General features: G+C 38.4%; 1 protein-coding gene across 1 annotated transcript in view; it reads right to left on the bottom strand.

Moving 5' to 3' along the window:
- SYNE1 (spectrin repeat containing nuclear envelope protein 1) overlaps positions 1 to 16,470 on the bottom strand; it is a 503,778-nt gene that overhangs the window by 44,584 nt on the left and 442,724 nt on the right. Inside the window, exons 127-130 of the mRNA XM_084624934.1 lie at positions 15,775 to 15,930; positions 11,577 to 11,735; positions 10,880 to 11,046; positions 3,336 to 3,498 (exon numbers count right to left, since the gene is read on the bottom strand). Of these exons, the coding sequence (XP_084481060.1) occupies positions 3,336 to 3,498; positions 10,880 to 11,046; positions 11,577 to 11,735; positions 15,775 to 15,930 (645 nt within the window). The remainder of the gene's footprint in view (positions 1 to 3,335; positions 3,499 to 10,879; positions 11,047 to 11,576; positions 11,736 to 15,774; positions 15,931 to 16,470) is intronic.

The following is a 16,470-nucleotide window of genomic DNA, read 5'->3' on the forward strand; positions in this document are numbered from 1 at the left end:
ACTGGCAATTTTAAAATTAAGATTGGCAATGTCCCAACATTCTGTAACACTGTTAAAACAAACTGGAAATTCTTTGGCAGCTTTATTTTGAAAATGGAGCTTTTTAGTGAAAATGAATGAAAAAGTAGTTCAATAGCACTTGTACTATTTATTTTAATATTACATTTCCCAGAGAGCCTGCAGCTAGGATAGCCACATTTACTGGGTGTTTTTCCTGTGACGATCATCAGTAAAATACTTAACAATATTGACTTTTTAATTGTCATCTTTAGGTTTCAGATTTCATAGCCTATTCAGACCACACCTCTCAGAGTCATTGTTTCAGGATGCTTGCAGGCTCAAGAAAAGAAAGATGCATGGGTTGCAGTAAGCCACATTTTCAAGGTTTTCTCTCCAATGCTAGGGGCTAAAAGCCAATTAAAACAACCAAACAAACTGAAAACAGATTTTTTTTTAGTACAATTCCACACCATGGTATGGATTTTGCAGTAAATTTTGTGGCCTTGGAATTCTAGATTACATAGGGACCAGTGAATAAAGAACCAACCATTTGCACAAGTTTGGTTAAATGAACATAGATCTTGCCTCCTCCCTTGTGACTGCCTCAGCTGTATTATTTGTCTGCACATAGCATAACCTCTGAATCACCTTTTTGAAATGGAACTCAAACATGAGTCAGTTGTTGCCATGAATTTAGTGAATGCCTTTTTGGACAAATCAATCCACAGATGAACACTTCAGTGTTTTTAAATTACAGTCTGCATCCATAAATGATTTACTGTACATTTGCTTTTACTTCTACTGCTTTTACTTTCACAAAGTTTAGTTGCTGATCTGCCCTTAGCACCAGCAATCCCCACTATTGTAGCTCATGTATTTCCTAAGACTGTTTTAACTCTTGGGAGTACTACAAAGGACATGCATGGTACAGGACATCAATGTATGCCATCTGCATCATCCTCAAGAATTGCATTGCTCAGATGTGATCCTATATCATTAATCTCCACTTCTTGGTTTTCATGACCTTTTTCCACTGGAACTGACATTCCATCTTGAAATGTCATTTCAACATATTTGTCTTCAGCACGTTACTGGTGCTTGTGAGACAGATTGTGAAAATGATCTCTTATTATTCCTGGATATCTGTAAGAAAAATTTCCTGCCCAATTGCTGACTACATTTGGATTATACCTCATGATTCAAATGGCTGGTTAAAGATGGAGAGTAACACTACCTGCAAGGAAACAGAAGGGACATTCTGTAACACCTTGCCATGTTTCACATTTGTTGTGGCCTAATTAACAAAAAAGAGAAAAAAAATGGCCTTTGAAATTTGACTAGTTTTCCAGGGTTGGACGGATTGCAGTGAGGTTACACTCACTCTCCTTCAGGTCATACTGCTTTAACTGCCCCAGAAGAGCAACTGAAAAGTTATTATGTGTGTTCCCCTCCAACTCAGACTTGGCTGATGAGCCAGTAAAAGCAGAGTGTGGGAGCCACAGAACTGGGATCAGGCCCTAGTTTCTGGCAGGCAATGCTACATTTTTAATTAAATTTGAGATCTGTAGTTGAGTGATAGTTTGTGACAGTGTGGGCTGGGGATATAACATGTCCCTAAGAGAAAACAAATGTGGAAAAATATACAGATCAAACAGAAAGAAAAACTAGTGCTGACATAACTGGCTGAAAAGGTAGCTGAGGTAACCTGTGTTGTAAAAACCAAATGAATATTACTAGTAACAGCTATAATAAAAATACTTTCTTCTTTATGTTAAAAGTTCATGTTTTCTTTGCTGTTAGTGTTATAAAAAATTAATTCGCAGGGAGCTGCCAAACGTACTATGCTTACAAGGTAAAATACACTTCCAGTGTTTGTCCCCTTTGGAGTTCCAATGAAACCACTAGTACTTCAAAATGAACACTGCCACCATCTAGCATTGCACAGAAACAACAGCTGAGAACTGCAGAGAATGAAGAGTTCAACTGATGTCTGTACCCAGAATGAATGCAGTAGTAAAGGAGTCATAACAAACCTTGGGATGCCCATGTAGGTACGCTGCCAAGAAGTCTCTAAACATCTGCTTTTACATTAATACTTAGCACTGTACAGCATGTTACATCTTCAAAGCACTGCACAGTATTAGCTACTCGTCATATCTGTCCTGTATGTATTATTCATCCCATGTTATAGATAGTGAAATGTACACAGAGGTTAAAAGGCTTTTTCCCATAGCCACATAGTATGTCAGTTGAGGAGCTAGGATTAAAACTGAGGAGATTCTTAGTTTTTGGACTTGCACTGCATTCAATAGACCACATTGTCATTCTGCATGCTTTATAAATCAATTATCTGCAAAATGCTACAGTACTTTTCTCCCCACAAAAAAATTAAACGTCTCTACTTTATTGTGTGTTAAGGAGAGGTGTTATTTTGCTTTTCACAAGCTCATCACAAACTGCACTGATATCAGCCAGCGACCAATCTGCCAGGAAATAACTGACAAGAATGCAATCTGCTGTGTGACAGGCAACAGAATCTCTGCCCAGTGTGTCAGACAGAACTGGCATAGAGTAACAAAAATATGTACAGAAACGTGTATTTCTTTACTTTGCAAAACTGATGTTACTCTTTCCTAAGTTGTGATGGAAGTGGAAAGGAAGCATACTAACAGCGTAGTACAATGTAAAAAACTACTACTAATTAAACAAAACAAAAATGTATCTGCCCCATCCCACTTTTCCTATTTGCAGCATGAACTGCTTCGTTCCAGCAATGTGTGCAGACTTTGCATAGTGCACATCCGCTTAAAGTTAAACATCAGTTTTGTATCGCGCATGCAACTCAGCATGCAAAGAGACTCAAACATGTTTATGAACTGCAAAACAAAACAAAACCAGAAGGTATTTCCAAAGATGGACAATGTCAAGCACTTATAAAACTTGAAAGCAAACACTACAGTATGGTTTCATTTTAATTCTGGAAGTGGACGGTAGTTCATTATATACTAAAAAACAAAGGAAAAACCTCAACCACAAAAGTAACCCACATTCTAGACATAACATCATGGTACCTTACCTCTGTCTGGCAGGGTCAAGCAGCTCCTTGTAGATTCAATGTCAAAGCCGGCAGAAGACTCTACCAGAGTGATGCAATAAGCACTATCTGCCTTGAAATCTAAGGGCATCTTCTCTGCATCAGTGCCTTCTTTCAACACTGAGTTGGATATCGGCAGCCCAAGGGTATACTTTACTTGGGTCTCCCCACACCATAGTGCAACTGCCAGTGTGGTGATTGTGTCAGGTTTTTTACTCTTCTACCTCATTTTGTATTTTACCTGCTGCTCATTCAGTTTCCTTTGTATCTCCTCGGAATCACAGGTTTCGTAGACAATGGGTTTGGACAGCTCTGACTCAATGTGAGCGAGCCAGGATCTCAAGCTGTTCATGTTCTTATCCAGCTGCTGCACAGCTACCAGGGTCTCCTTCAACTTCTTCACCCTGCCAAAAGGAGAAACAAGAGCACATGCACATCATTAAACAGCCTCTATAAGACATGACTTTTGTATAATTTTCTCTTCGAAAGAAATTCAACTTAACTTCACACTCAAACAACAGAATTGCTAATCTAGGGCTTCCCCTTACTACTTACAGCACTACAATCATATAAATAGTGCCCAAACCCAGTATTTCTAACTAACAGAAATTCAGGATTTTCAGAGGCCACACACAAGATTTTATAGGCTTCCGTATCTCTGAGGGTGGAATCAAAGCTTGGTTCAGGGAAAGAAAATGTATTTAATATGGTCAGTGTAAAAAAAAATCCATCTAAATTAGTTGTGTCTTCTGTTTCACTAATGTAGTCACCTGGTCAGATTACAAGTAAATAGCTATTGCAATTAACAAAATGAAATTGACCTGCATTGGTGTTGAACTACATGCATCTAATAAGACTTATTCACCTATAAGTTCTAAAGACTGAACTCTCTCGCCCTTAGAGATAGTGAACTCTGTCCTTATCTGGTGCAGAGCTCAGTACACTAACCCAGTGGTATGTGTCCCCCTGGGGGTACGCAGAGGTCTTCCAGGTGGTACATCAACACAACTCGTTTTACAACAGACTATACAGAAAGCACTAGTGAAGTCAATGCAAACTAAAATTTCATACGACTTGTTTATTCTGCTCTCTATATTATACACTGAAATGTAAGTACAATATTTATATTCCAATCTATTTATTTTATAAATATATGGTATAAATGAGAAAGTAAGCAATTTTTCAGTACTAGTGTGCTGTGACACTTTTGTATTTTTATGGCTAATTTTGTAAGCAAGTAGTTTTTAAGTGAGGTATAACTTGGCGTATACAAGATAAATCAGACTCCAGAAAGGGGTGCAGTAGTCTGGAAAGGTTGAGAGCCACTGCACTAACCCACTCTTCTACCTTCCCCAATCTTAAGGGCTACTCTAACTTGCACTGGATTTTAATAGTTACTTCAGATTTACACTGGTATGTAACGGAGAGCAGAATCTGCCCCCACAATGATTTCTTGGTTGTAACAGGACTGGTAACCTTGCTGTGCAACAATAATCACCAAGGACACCAATCAGCTGTCTTTTCAAGAGAACATTAGATAGGAGAATGAGAGAGACCTAACCACATTCCATAAGCATGAACGGTCAGATGTTAACTATTAGAACAATTTACCAAAGGTCATGGTGGATTCTCCATCACTGAGAATTTTAAAATCAAGGTTACTAGTTTTTCTAAAAGATCTGCTCTAGGAATTATTTTGGCAAAGTTCTATGGCCTGTGCTATACAGGAGGTCAGACTAAGTGATCACAATGGTCCATTCTGGCCTTGGAATCTGTGGATAGTCCCTTTGGCCTCCACAAATATCGGGGTTGTTCTGTTAGTGTTAAAAATCCCAAAGAGAGTGTGTGAGAGGCAGAGTCATAGTCCTATCCCTACTAGTGTATTACTTTGTGGAGTGGAACTGGCATAGGGACAGTATATGCTTCACTCTGTTCAGAGCAGTGGTTTTCAACCTATGGTCCGTGGACCCCTGGGGTCCGCAAACTGTCTAGGATTTCCAAAGGGGTCTGGCACCTCCATTTGAAATTTTTAGGGGTCTGCAAATGAACACAGGTTGAAAACAACTGGTATAGAGGGCTCAGCAGTAACTGCTGCTATGTATTCTCCTGGCATTCTAGAGCCTGCTTCAGACACAGTGCCTCCAAGCAGGGGCTTCTGGGGAACTGCGATTCCACCACTCACAACAGAGCATGTAATAAGTGTGCACCACACAGAGCTATTTTCAGGACTTCAGCTTATATGATTCCTCCAAAAAAATCAGATCATAGTATCCTTGAAATTTGGGTAAGTTTGAAACCAAACTTTGTGGTTTAGGTCCATCTCTCTAGTCTTTAGGAGGTTAAAAGCAAATCATTACAGAGCTCTCATTCTGTTCTGTGTTTGTGCCTAGCACAAAGGGATTTTGATCCATGTGTAGGGCTCTAAGAGGCTTTTTAATTATTCATCAAATGTATAAATCTCTCAAATAACCTCAACATGTGCTTTTGATTACACTGAAAACATACCTGCACACTTATATGCTTACATGCTCACCTAATTATTTCCCACCTCTAGTTTGAGCATATGAAGAAGTTTTAAGCTCTTTTGTGCCACCCATTGAAATTAATTGCACATGCACAACTACATATTTTGTGCATGTAGCAGAGACAATATATATATATATATGTGTATATATATATATATATATATATATATATATATATATATATATATATATATATTAGAAACTTATTTCTAAATTCTCCAATAGTCTAAAATCCTGACCTACAGGGCCTGAAAGATAGTGGGACTCATGGAGTTCTGCCAGCAGGCAGGGAGCAGGCTGCACAGTCTCTACACATGGGGGTCTGCTGCCGCAGCAAAATGAAGCTTTTGGGGTTTCATTTGCAACAGCATTATATGAAAATAAAGCAAATTCTTCTGGGAAAATCTCACGAAACGTGTTACTGTGAGAGGATTTGGCTGAGTTCCCCTGTTTGCTAACAAGGATTCCTAATTCAAATTAGATGCTTGGAACTATCACATGGCAGGTTTAAGCAGGGTTGTATAAATTTAGCAAGCCTGACATATAAGTACAGGAAGTCCCTGAAGCTTGCTGTACTTTTCTCGTAGCCCATATTAAAACTCAGGCATTTGTCCTTGCTCAGGAAGGAAAATACTATGTAATCCAATTGCTCAGTTTTCCAGTTTATTGCTAATGAGAAAGCCAATTTCAAACCAAGAAAAATACACAGAAAATATTCTGGAGCTGAAAACAATAAGGAAGGTCTTTTAAAACTCAAACAGTTAGCTAGAATTAAACTAGATATGCTTAAATTCTGCTTAAATCTAAACATATATTGCACCATAAACACACAACAGTGTATCGTACAGAATTCATAACTTCACTATTAGTCATTAGACAGCTGGTTACTAACATTCATTTAAAAGCCAACCACAAAAAATACGCACAGAAATGTGACATCAGCTGAATCTATCATCAGCTTATAGTTTTAATTAGCTGTTAACCATTCGCACACCATGCCTATAGTAATATCTAAGCTCAAACAAATTAGATTGGCAAAACACTGGAGTTCCAACTCAAGAGGGAGAAAACAATGAGAAACTATTACTCCACCCTTTTGGAGATACTTGAATTCTCAAATTCCAGGCAAATATATTCCAAGAACACAATGCAAGTACACTATTTCATTCATACTTAAATGCTTCTGTTTGGGGAACAGTACCATGGGAAATGTTATGCATGCACCTGAACAGATTGTAAAATTCTTTCATCATCTAAAATAAATTAAATAGTGAAATGCAAAATAAAATAAAATAAAATAAAATAAAATAAAATAAAATAAAATAAAAAAGTAGCTTTCATAGTTCAGTAATGAATGAGTAGTTGAAAATGCCACATTTACTCTTCAGATTCTATACTTTTACCTTTACTGAAAAATAATTTTACAACTTACAAGTTAGCTTACACTAAAAATATTGTGAAAAAATACAAGATGGAAAAAAAATCCAGGAAGAATATTTGAGAAAAAATAAAAATCTTTCAATCCACTATACATTGTTCAAAACTAAGCTACAAAGATCCATCTGGCTACAGACATTTTAATACTATGTTTCAGAGTAGCAGCCGTGTTAGTCTGTATTCGCAAAAATAAAAGAAATACTTGTGGCACCTTAGAGACTAACAAATTTATTTGAGCATAAGCTTTTGTGAGCTACAGCTCACTTCATCGGATGCAACATATGTACATGAAGGATGAGTTTAGCACACATTAATGCTGGAAGTACTTTTACAGAGCCTCTCCACATCTTTGACTTTTGGATGTAGTCAGGCCCCCTTGATTACACAAACAGCAGGTAGTAAATTACAACCCTCTGTTTACATGATCTTGTATTAAAAACAGTAGTAAAAATCAGATCTATGGTTTCATTCAGCCTTATTTAACCACCTACTAGTAGTGGTCAGGCTGTTTTCAGTTAAGACAAACATTTGAAGATCCCAGAATTATAGCAAGACAACAAAGCACATCATGATTTCCTAACACTCCTCAACAACACTAAAATTCTGGGCAGAAAAGAAAAAGTTTTTTGGTAAGGCAGCATGCCTATGGATTAATACTATGACAACTAGTTCCTCAGCAAGCTATAACAAATTCCAAAGAAATACATAAGAAAAGTAAATAGCTGCCTGCCTTGTGACATCGCAATTGCAGTCTGGGAGGTCTGAATCCACACTGCAGTCCTCTGCCATCCTCACGCCACATAAATCCTCTCCTACCACCATGAAAATTTCCAGTACTAAAAACAAGAACTTGCAGTCCAAAAGCTTGTAGTCCAACAGACTGTGCTGCAGGCAAGCTTGCCTTTGTGAGTACTGTACAAAAATGCTCACATTCCAAACAAATGTTAGTAGACCCGGCCTGCTAACATGAGACTGAGTGGTGACAAGTGGTCATGTTTCTAAATAAAACTTACATTCATCAACATGCGCCAGGCTTGATCTCCTGGAATGTAGGCCATGAGTGTCAGGAAGAGGAGGGGGGGGAAATAAAAAAGAGAGAGGCCTTCAGTTGTAAACTTAACTGTCCAAGAAAAGTCCTGTATAAAGCATGCAGCCACACACTACTCCTTTACTGTGCACACATGCAGCTGGCCTATTTATCATAATGGACAATTTGTAGGGAGAAAACTTTCCAGCCACGAGAGGCCAGAAATGGGAAATCACTGAAGTAGAGAGGCAGCTGTCTTTCTGGGGAGTCCTCCCTTCTCTTTCCCACCCTTCCGCAGAAGGAGTCAGAGGGTGGTGAAGAAAAAGTGAAAAGGAGATATGCTGCTGGGAAAAAAAAATAGGCCAGACGGAATGTTTAAAATGATTACCCCAAATGGCATGAAAAATTAACAAAAACAGATTCAGAACTGACCAGTTTTTTTCTGACTGAATTTTTTTTTCTGCAGGAAGAACAACTTGTTGTAAACAAGAGAACATGACTTTAACCTGTGAACAGGCTAAAGTCAAGATTCTTTAATACAAGAGAGGTCATTTAAAAACACAAATAAAATGTTATGTAGCCAAAATATATTATATTCTTATTCATCTTCTGAAACAAACATACTGTGAGTCTTTGTTCCTTAGAGAGACGAAGTGGGTGAGCTCTGTGTAGTTTGAAAGCTTGGCTATTTCACCAAATGAAGTTGGTTCAATAAAAGAGATTTCCTCACCCACCTGGTTTCTCTAATATCATGGACCAACACGCTACAACTCTGTATTCCATTTTCCTGTAAATAGGTATTTCCCATTGGTGGATGGCTGCTGAAAACAAACCAATAAGCACATTTGAGCAAAAGATGGCCTTGGCTTGACAGAGAGAACAGAAACATGGAGAATGTACGCACAGAGTTACTATTAATATTGTCAGGGATCCAGAATGCAGAATTTGCACTATAATGTCAGCAGTGCCAAAAATAAGCTGCATTTTCCAGCTGAATGTATGAAAATAGTAACATACTCTGACATACCAAATTTCATCCAAAGTATTTTGCAAACTGGTTTTTGAGATGTGGGAATCTTTCCACTAGGAACTGGTCTTAGATCATAAGCTCATTTCACACAGGTTAACCAATAGACAGTAGATAAGTCACAACCCACTTGGGCCAGAGACGAATTGGCAAAGGCTCTCTATCCCTTCAGCAATCTTTTGAGCCATTCAATACTCCACATTTAGCCACATGGTATACAAACTTCACATAGGGATCCCTTCACTCACTATTCAAATGCAGCCAGCTCTGTGGTGAAAAGGGGCAACACTAAATGTATTAGGTAAGAAAACATCCAACGGAAATTGACTGGGAAACTGAGGCAAATCTGTAATCACACAAATTAATTTATGGCCAGGACTATCACTCTGTACTTGAGGAAAATAGCATGGGAAGTTCTACAAGTGTATAACAATTCAGTTTTACAGCTCATCTGAAAAAACCACTAAGAAATAGAATCCTGAGACCCTGATCACCCTCCCAAGGTACAACACTAATCCCAGTACTGAGCATAACAGATAGATATCTAGAAGTACACTTTGCCATCTGCATATACCATCACTTCTCACTGGAAATCTCTTAAAGCTTGGCCTGGGCATAGAGGAAGCCCATCACAGTTATGTTTAAACATTAGAAATGTCTTCAAGAGAAAAGTACAGAATTAAGGTAAGTAACTGTTTTGCTTAAGATCTGGTGAGAAACCACATCCTGTGAAACCAACAGACTTCTAGTCTGTAAGAAATGCTACTTCCTGAATAATGTTACATTAAAACAAAACACAGTCACCTCCATCTTAAAAGGTCTGTACCCCTTAATGGCTTTGCCACTGTGAAATTCACTGACTCCCCACAGTCACAGAATTCTGAGGAGGAATATTGTAGTACAGGGGCGGGGAAGGTGACCAAACATATTTACAGAACCTACTGGATAAATAGAGAAATGTAAAAGGAATTGCTGCAAATAGAACACTGGGTATTGATACAGATAGAAATATCTTTCAAGTTATGGAAACTCAAGCAACATGTTGAACATCCTTCATACTGCAGAGTACAGACACAATAGCCAAAGCAAATAGCGGCAAAAATGACACAATAGCGGCAAAAATGATTGTCTATTAGCTCGAGAGTAGCTGCTACAGCTCAGAACGGACATTAGAAATTTAAATTAATATTCTTCATGTACTAACCAAGAATTGCATGTGCACAGTATATACTTCTGTAGATAACAACCTATGGCAAACAACTTTTTTTTTATTTTTTTGCAAGCTACTAGGCCTAATGGATATACATCAGTCTACTTTATTTTCTCTCTCCCCCTCTTCACTAATCTAAAAACAGAAAAACAAAACCACCTACCATAAACTGTCGTTTGGGTAGCATTTTTAAAAGTGAGTCACTTAGCACCCTTTGTGCTGCACTTTAAAGAAAACAAAAGATTTACGTCTTGCTTTAGGCACCCACTTTCAACCTAAATAACCACACTTGACCAGAAGACACTACACTTCTGACTGCAGCCAGTCTTGATCATCCTAATAGATACTGGTTTTTAAACTTTCTGAATCAGATACAGTGGATCAGGAAGGATAAGTTCAACCAAGCATGTTGGCTGAGAGCAGTTACAGATCACAGTTGAGTGGGTGGAGACAGAAAAAGTTCTGAGTCCTCTCTTGAACTAGGAACTCAGCTGCTTCATGAATTCCAATACAGGATTCTATTCCAGGAAATGTTTAAAAACAAAGTAGCTGTTTTTACCTGGCTGCAATCAGATCTAAGAGGTGTTGCCATCTGTCATTGACCTTGCCAAGTTTATATTCGATTTCTGATGCTTTGCTTTCATGACTGGCTTTGGCAAGACGCTCTCCCATTTGCTGGAGCTGGATTTTATTCTCTTGGGCCATGGCAATTTCATCTTGATAATCCTACACGGCAAAGAGGAATCACAGAGATCAAGAAACTTATTCAGAACACATTCAGCTCAGTTCTTCTGCTGGAAGAACTAGAATAAACATAAGCAGTGTCTAATACTAAGTTGGAAATAGTTTGGTGAATGAACAAATCCTCAAACACCACCACCGTTTAAACATAAGTAATCACAAGAAAGAAAAATATTTTGCAAATGCATGTACAATAATTCATAACTGGTTTACTGACACTTGTGATCAGGCATTTAGTAAAGCATTCACCGTTCTTGGTTGTGTCTTTGTATTTTGAGAAATCCACTTCAAGAAGCACAGGGAAAAGGCACATAATTAGAGAAGAACATTGACAAAAATTCTCATTGGAACATACAAACTGCCATATATTGGATCAGACCAGTGACCCATTTAATACAGTGTTCTGTCTATAACACAGGCCAGTACCAGATTATTCAAGTTCTGATAACCGAGAAAGAGCAGAGGAAAAGGTGCACATAACAGCATATAAACATATAAAACCCAAAGAACTTTACCTTCTTGAGTTTCTCTATCATCTCTTCAATGAGGATGTCTCCATTTTGAGACACCTTACTCTCCATTTGTGTCAGCCACTCACAGAGCTCCTTGTTCTTCTCACTGAAGACTGCCCACTCATTCAGTCTCTCATTCACCTGTTGCCGCCGCAAGGAGATCTTATAATGTTTACAGAGGGAGTCAATAAAAGAGAGTACAGTTAGTAGATGAGAGTGAACTGATTCTCAGAGGTAAGTTCTCAGTCCTGCAAAGAGTTTTAGCTACCTGACTGTCATTAAGGTAAATTGGAGTTGTGCCAAAAAAATCTTACATGACTCATTATAAGTTCAAGGTCAGCATTAATCTCAGGATGCTTACTAGCCAGTTCCTGTTGCACACAGGGAAGAGTATACTCTAAATATAATTTGCTTTATGATAAGATACAAATCTGCGGTCTTTAAATTCAGGTTTCCATAGCACAGTTAAAATAGCCCTTTCATTGTCTTTAGAGTCAATATTTTCATTTATTAAGAATTAAAATGTATATTGATACTTCTGTTTATTTGGAAGCACAAACTCCAACAGAGACAGATGTTAAGCCCAAATAGATGCTTGACCTTTAGAACAATGACATTTTTAATACTGCAAACCAAATGGATGTCTAGGACGATGCATACATGGTATGGCCATACCATTGATTGGTGTATCAATTGTATCTACAAAATGTGTGCACAGATGAGATAGGCAGCTCTCATAAGCCAAGCAATTGGAAAGGAATGTGCAATTCCATGCTTGTGTCCTCATACACATATTTTGTGAGTGCGTCTAATTTTGCAGCATTGGAACTCTGTGACCAGGTATTCCCAAGGGCTAAAGAATGCTACGACAGAAATGAGCAGGCAATAAGTGCAAACTGAAACAGAGAACAAAACAACAGCATACACAGGAAATGGAGGCTTGTCACACGTCACTTTGAAAAGTAAGAGACTGCTATATATTTAAGAAATTAGAAGAATTATATTTCCATCTCAAATTGTGAATTACAAAACAATTGGGCAAATATGAAGAGGACCTGAAAGAATATTAAACACAGTATTCACAGTAAATTAATCTCTCCTGTCAGAATTTCTGATAATCGCATGGCTATAATGTAATGGCATCCTACTTACTACAGCTTCTTCCTCCTCATCTGTAATAGGAGTTGCTTCTGACTCTACATCAGCATCTCCACTGATCATGTGAGCATTGCACCTGCTCTTTTGTATATAACTTACTGCTTTCCTAACTGAAGCTTTTGATTTTTAAAGTCAGACACAAATGACAGCACATTTCCTTTTGTGGTAATACCTAAGTACTGAAAAAGAAAAAAAAGCCTCATTCATTTGGTTACATCCTGGAAGGTTAAATATGTAAATGACAGATTAAGACATCCAACCTTGAATCAGCCCTCTCCTTTAGCATGAGAGGTGTGCAGCAGGAATCTGGAAAAACCAATCAGAGTCTATATGGAAAAGGTCTTCTAGCCCATTCACCCACATGCAGCCAGTTCAGCTTCTTCGTTTCATGAGAATTTATGATGCATGAAGGCTTTTCACCCATGAATGCTACTTAATTGTGTCTCTTTCTCATGACCCTGTCAACTTCATTCACAAGACAGGAAAAGCATCCTCCAGTCTGAGTGCCCAACTGGAATTCTACAGGTTTCCAAAACTAAGTCTATTCCTTTGATACCTTTTAATGTTTATCCTGCAGGACAGATTTGTTTGCACCATACCATAATGAAAAAGGATATCACGTTCCTGGCACAATGTAACTATGTTTTGCTGTCCTACAATGTTTGTTTGTTCATTTGTTTTTTGACAGTGAAATGGTTCTTCACTGCTCAATACATTTTGGAGTGGACAAGTATAATCAGGCCAATCCAGAAAATTTGGGATAGGTGGCAACTTTAAATCTGGAGCCAGGATTTCTAAGCATAAGCAGCAACTGTAAAATGCACTGGGAGCACTGTGTATTTATCTCCCACATGGTGCCAAGGAATTAAGCAGGCAGCCAAGCCAAAGGGAATGAGAAATGTGCAGTCTTTTTTTTTTTTTTTTAAACACAAGGAAAAGCACATCAACAGGGTACAGTGGGCTTTTTCTCACATCAGACTATCTTGTCGCCACCTCTCTCAAGCCAATGATGGCTGTTCTGTTTCTTCTTTATTCCTGTGGGCCAATTATGCCATAAATTTAACATTATCTTTAATATAGTTTTCCTGAGTTTGTTTATACCCTTGCTCAGTGAAGTGATCATTTACAGGAAGTCTGGAAATATTAGTGGTAACCAAAGCAAACACTTGAAGATACACTGAACTGTTATTAATCTTAGCTCCACAGCGAAGCAAAGTTTTTAAGAGGAAATCTTCTGCTGTTATAATAAAATACATAATCCTGCTCTTTCTTTCTTTTGTTGGTCTTGGCATGACCATCACTTTCAATAGACATTTCACCAGAAAAGTTGGTCTCCAGAAATGGAAGGATGAACCCTTTTAGAGATTGCAGACACATACTGTACATATCCTTTAGCTATTAGATTAGTCACAATTTCCTTCCAGTAATGAGATTCTTCTTGATTATTGTTCCATTTCATGGCCAGATATTGCTTATTCCACTCTAAGTTTGCTATTAAGTGAGTGATCACTTTAAGGTTACATCTGCTAACTCCTGAATTTTAGTGGGTATTTTCTCCACTCTTTTGTTTTAAATATCTGTAAATCAGTATGGCTGAAAATATTTCCCACATCGCCCCATCCTCAAAAGGGTGTGTTGTTCCTCTGGATAAAGCTTGCATTTGACATGCCAAATTCTACTTCCTTAGCTCTACCTCTGCATTAGGAGATTGATGAGATTATACCTTACAAATGGATGAGTCTCAGTTCAAATTCAAATGCTAGCTTGTCATCCAGCTGGTACCTGTCTGTTCTAACTGTTGCTAATCACATTCAGCTGTCCCTGTGCCCCTTTCATGTGCATAATCACTGTGACATTCCACTCTATATGATTTTATGAAAATACGCTAATGAGTGTGAATATAATGTAACTGGAATATGCTTCCCACAAAAGGTCTCTTGTAAGGTATCATTACAAAGCTTATCATCTACTGAGTGTGGTCATCCTATTTGTATAAATGTATCACTCTTGTATCTGAAACTAGAAATATGAAATATAACTCTGAGGGCCTATTGTAATTATGCAAAGTGAGGGCCATTAATGGTGGTTTGGAATCTTGATGGCTCCCATCAACCAGGACAATTGACTGTGGATGGCTCTGCTTGCTTGCCGGCCTTCCTGTGTGTCAGGCTGGGAGGAATGAGGGCTTGAAGTCTTACAGTGACATGTGATCATGTCACCTGAACTGGAATCCATCTTTAACCTGGTGCTTTTCCATTTAGAAGGAGGGATGGTAACCCAGAGAGGGACAAAGGATTCCCACCTTGTGAAAAAGATATATAAGGGGGTGGAACAGAACAAACGGGGCTGAAGTCATGAGAAATCCCCTATCTACCACCTGAGCTGGAAAAAAGGGCTGTACCAGGGAAAGAATTGTGTCCAGAATAGGAAGGCATCCAGTCTGTGATAAAAACTTACCGAAATATCTTTGAGGGTGAGATTTTATCTGTATTCAGTGTTCTTACTGTATTAAGCTTAGACTTCTGTGTTTATTTTATTTTGCTTGGTAATTCACTTTTTTCTGTCTGTTATTACTTGGAACCACTTAAATCCTACTTTTTGTATTTAATAAAATCACTTTTTACTTATTAATTAACCCAGAGTATGTATATACCTGGGGGGACGGGGGGCAAACAGCTGTGCATCTCTCTCTATCAGTATTATAGAGGGAGAACAATTCATGAGTTTACCCTGTATAACCTTTATACAGGGTAAAACGGATTTATTTGGGGTTTAGACCCCATTGGGAGCTCAGTACCCTGGGTGCTGGAGACAGGAACACTTCTTAAGCTGTTTTCAGTTAAGCCTGCAGTTTGTGGGCTGTAGTTCAGACCTGTGTTTGTAGCAGGCTAGTGTGTCTGGCTCAAACCAGGCAGGGTTCTGAAGTCCCAAGCCGCCAGGGAAAATGGGCTCAGAGGTAGTCTCGGCACATCAGGTAGCAATTCCCATGGGGGTTTCTGTGCTCACTAGTCACAGTCACATCCAAGTTCAGGGTCACATTTACCTGGTGGCACAGCTCCTCCCATTGTCTGTGCAGCAGCTCAATGCGCTCGCTGAGGATCGAGATATCATCAGCACTGATGTAGGTAGCTAGAGTCTCCTTCAGCAGTGTCAGATGCGCAAGGTCATACGTCCACCCTTCAACCGCATTTTCTAGCTCCTGGTTTAAAAAAAAATGCATGAAAAATATCAACCTCTTTATGCGACTAGAAGTTTGTCAATAGTTTTATTATACAAAGTTGTCTTTACTTGTTAACCATAGGCACTGGCATTAAAGTCCTATTGTATCTAGCAAACCAAGTCTGTTAACAGAGCCAGTATTTAGATGGAGAGTTACAACTATATTAAAAGCATTATTTATAATAGATCACCAGTAAGACAGCATTATTTTTTCAGAGTTAGAAGAGAGGTCCCATTGTTACTAAAACTGATACAGCGAGATACATCAGCCCTTAAACAAGTAGAAATGGGTCTAAACTAAAATCCCAGAGTCTAACTTCTCCAAAGTTCAGGGCTATCTGGACTCAAGATTTTGGTTTGGGCCCATCTCTAGTGACCACCCTTTGCAGTCTGCACCACGTTTACCCTCTGATTTTAAGAAAGGAAGAATGAGATTGGGATTCCCAGTTTGTTTCTAACTTGCAACTAATAAAGGATAAAAGTTTGTGACCAACAATTATCCTGAGTAGGAGTAAAGAGC

This window comes from Lepidochelys olivacea, assembly GCF_965140295.1.
Source record: "Lepidochelys olivacea isolate rLepOli2 genome assembly, chromosome: 3".
NCBI classification, from domain to species: domain Eukaryota; kingdom Metazoa; phylum Chordata; order Testudines; family Cheloniidae; genus Lepidochelys; species Lepidochelys olivacea.